Genomic DNA, 2,579 nt, shown 5'->3' with positions numbered 1-2,579 from the left:
TATCTTCTGGTATGGGACTTTGACAAACATCCTATTTTTAGTTTCAGGTTTTTTTTGGGCATTTTTTCCAAAATTTCTGTAAAGAATTCAGCCATAGGATTTATTGAGAACTGAATTTTGTGGAAATCTGAGCTTTCAGTGGTTAATTTTTTTTTTTAAGGGCAACTCAGTATCTCTTGCACTCAGAAGTCTTCCATACTGAAGCCCACTTTGTTTTGGCTTGATTTAAAGTGAATGACTCAGGCTTCATGCATCTTCAGAATGTGCTAGAAGTGGAAGGGGCAGCAGTGTGCTCCACTGCCAAAGGCATCCTGAGTTGACACGGGAGGCCTGAGTTCTGAGCCAAAGATTGCTACATACTGGCTGTGATGTTGGGTAAATCAACGATCTGAGTCTGTTCCCTCATCGGTACAATGGGAACAACACTTGTCCACCTCACAAGGTTGTGAGGGGCCAAATGAGACAAAGACCATAGAATGCCTGACACATGCGGCATTAATTTTTCATTCATTTTGCTTCCTCCTCTGAAGGAAGGCTGCTAACTGCCCACTCTGATGCTAGCAGTTTGCTTTATTTTTTACAAGCAGGTGAGTGATAACTTTCCAAAACCTACTCTTCTGTTTCTCAGAACCTACTGTTTCATTTAAATAATGCCTCCTTGTAGCTGACATATGCCTGAAGTTATTTCTGCAGAGACATGGCAATGCCATCATCTCAAAACCCCAGAAAGACAAGCGTGGTGGTGCATGCCCATGGTCCCAGCTACTCACGAGGCTGAGGTGAGAGGATTGCTTGAGGACTGGAGGTGGAGGCTGCAGTCAGCTGGGATCACACCACTGCACCCCAACCTGGGCAAGAGTGGAACCCTGTCTCAAAAAATATTAAAAAAAAAAAAACACAGAAAACAAGTTGCCTCTAGGAGGGCCGAGATCTGGTGAGGAAGTATGAGACCAGTTTCCATAGCAACCCCAGTCTGTTTCTCTTGTTAACAAGAGGTTCCAGCCAGCCTCTTGCCACATATGAGTCATAACCCAAGTGTTTTGTTTGTTTCCCTTGGATAAAAGTGACTCCGATTTTTAATGGCTCCTCTCAAAGATTAAGATCTCTTCACTAAATACAGAAAAAAATCCATATGTAATGAATTCCCAGCCTCCATGAAAACAAAATGGAATCTTTCATGCTGTCTCAACATAAGAATAAATTGCCCTGTCACCTGGGTGTTCTTACCGATATAAATCTGAAAAGCTGGGCACAGGCAGTGGTGTGTGGGTGCCTGCAGTCCTGAGGAGCTGGGACTGTTTCCTGAATAATGCCTTTCTACCACACACGGTGGTTGTGAGGGCCAGCTGAGGTAAAGCCCCTCAGGAAGACCACTCAAGCCCAGGAGTCCAGCCTGCACAAGACAGTAAGACCCCTTCTTAAAAAAAAAAAAAATCTGAAAGAAAATATAGAGCCAAATCTTTAGATAAATGCTTTATTTTTTTCTCAAAATGTTATAAAAGTTATTTCTCCTTAGTACAGAGCTTTATACATTTTATCTAGTAATGAATAGAATCTAGTTTAACACTGATCTATTTTACTAACATTTCCTTAATTTTCAATTCGTATTTTTCCTTTCCTTTCCTGATTTTAGCTCTTTTTTTAGGCTTCTGCCACCACAAAATGTTACTTGGAAAACTAGATCCCAGCAGATGACCTGTACTTCTCTGGTCTCTCCCCTACTGCAAAGAGGCAGCGAGGGCAGCATTAGTAAGCCTGACTCAGGGGAAGGTAAGTGGCCTGCAGAGAAAGGGTCCTAGGTCCGCAACCTAGGTGAATGAACTTGTCGGACAGATGAAGACTCTAACTGGAAGAAACGATCAGCGCATTCATGGATGCACCACCATCCAGAAATCTCCGTATAAAAACTGATGTTTCTAAAGATGGAAAGAACAGGTCTAGGAGGCAGGAGAGTATCTCCTGGCCAAGTGTTCTGTAGCTCAGAGAGTGAGTGGGCTTTGGTAGCAAAAAGCTTTGAAGGCTTCACCCTGGGTGAATGTGACAAGGGCTGGGGCCAGACAGGACCTGCAGCACCTCCTCGGCTTGGCCTCGTCTCCCCTGACCCCGCCTCAGTGCATGCTGCCTCAGTTTACCTTCTCAGCGGAGAAGCCCCCATCACCAGGGGCTGGGCATGCCCGGGGCAGGTGTGGGACCTGTAGCGGGGCAGCAGCAAGTGGTGGGTGCCCCTCCAGTGGGTGCTCAGCTCACAGCTTCTCAAATGGGAACAGGTGGGAAGCTGCTGCCTTCTTTTCCCTTTTGGTCTTCTTGGGCCCACCCTTCAGCTTCTGCTTTTCTTCATCTTCTCGGTTTTGAGGCCAGGAGGCAGCCAGTATCCTGGCCGCTTCTGCTTGAGAGCTGGTCCCCTCCTCTTCATCAGAAGAGAGTCCACCTCCTGCATCTGTGTGGGGAGCTGCTGCCTCACTCTGGACAGGTGGCAGTGGTGGGAGGACACAGGCAAGGGTCAGTAATCAGATACCAGGAAGCCCCATGAAGATGCAGCAAGTTCTCAGCCTGCCCTAAGCTGTGTAACTCTGGGAGGA

General features: G+C 46.4%; 1 protein-coding gene across 4 annotated transcripts in view; it reads right to left on the bottom strand.

The window, feature by feature from the left end:
* Nucleotides 1–1,460: 1,460 nt before the first annotated feature.
* XPC (XPC complex subunit, DNA damage recognition and repair factor) overlaps nt 1,461–2,579 on the bottom strand; it is a 37,203-nt gene continuing 36,084 nt past the window's right edge. For all 4 annotated transcript variants that reach the window (XM_055259094.2, XM_055259095.2, XM_055259098.2 and 1 more), the window contains exon 16: nt 1,461–2,462. In XM_055259094.2, the coding sequence (XP_055115069.2) occupies nt 2,244–2,462 (219 nt within the window). In that variant the 3' untranslated portion in view covers nt 1,461–2,243. The remainder of the gene's footprint in view (nt 2,463–2,579) is intronic.

Source organism: Symphalangus syndactylus, chromosome 21 (assembly GCF_028878055.3).
Source record: "Symphalangus syndactylus isolate Jambi chromosome 21, NHGRI_mSymSyn1-v2.1_pri, whole genome shotgun sequence".
NCBI classification, from domain to species: Eukaryota; Metazoa; Chordata; class Mammalia; order Primates; family Hylobatidae; genus Symphalangus; species Symphalangus syndactylus.
Note: the sequence above shows the minus strand (reverse complement) of the source record. Positions and strands in the feature narration are given on the sequence as shown.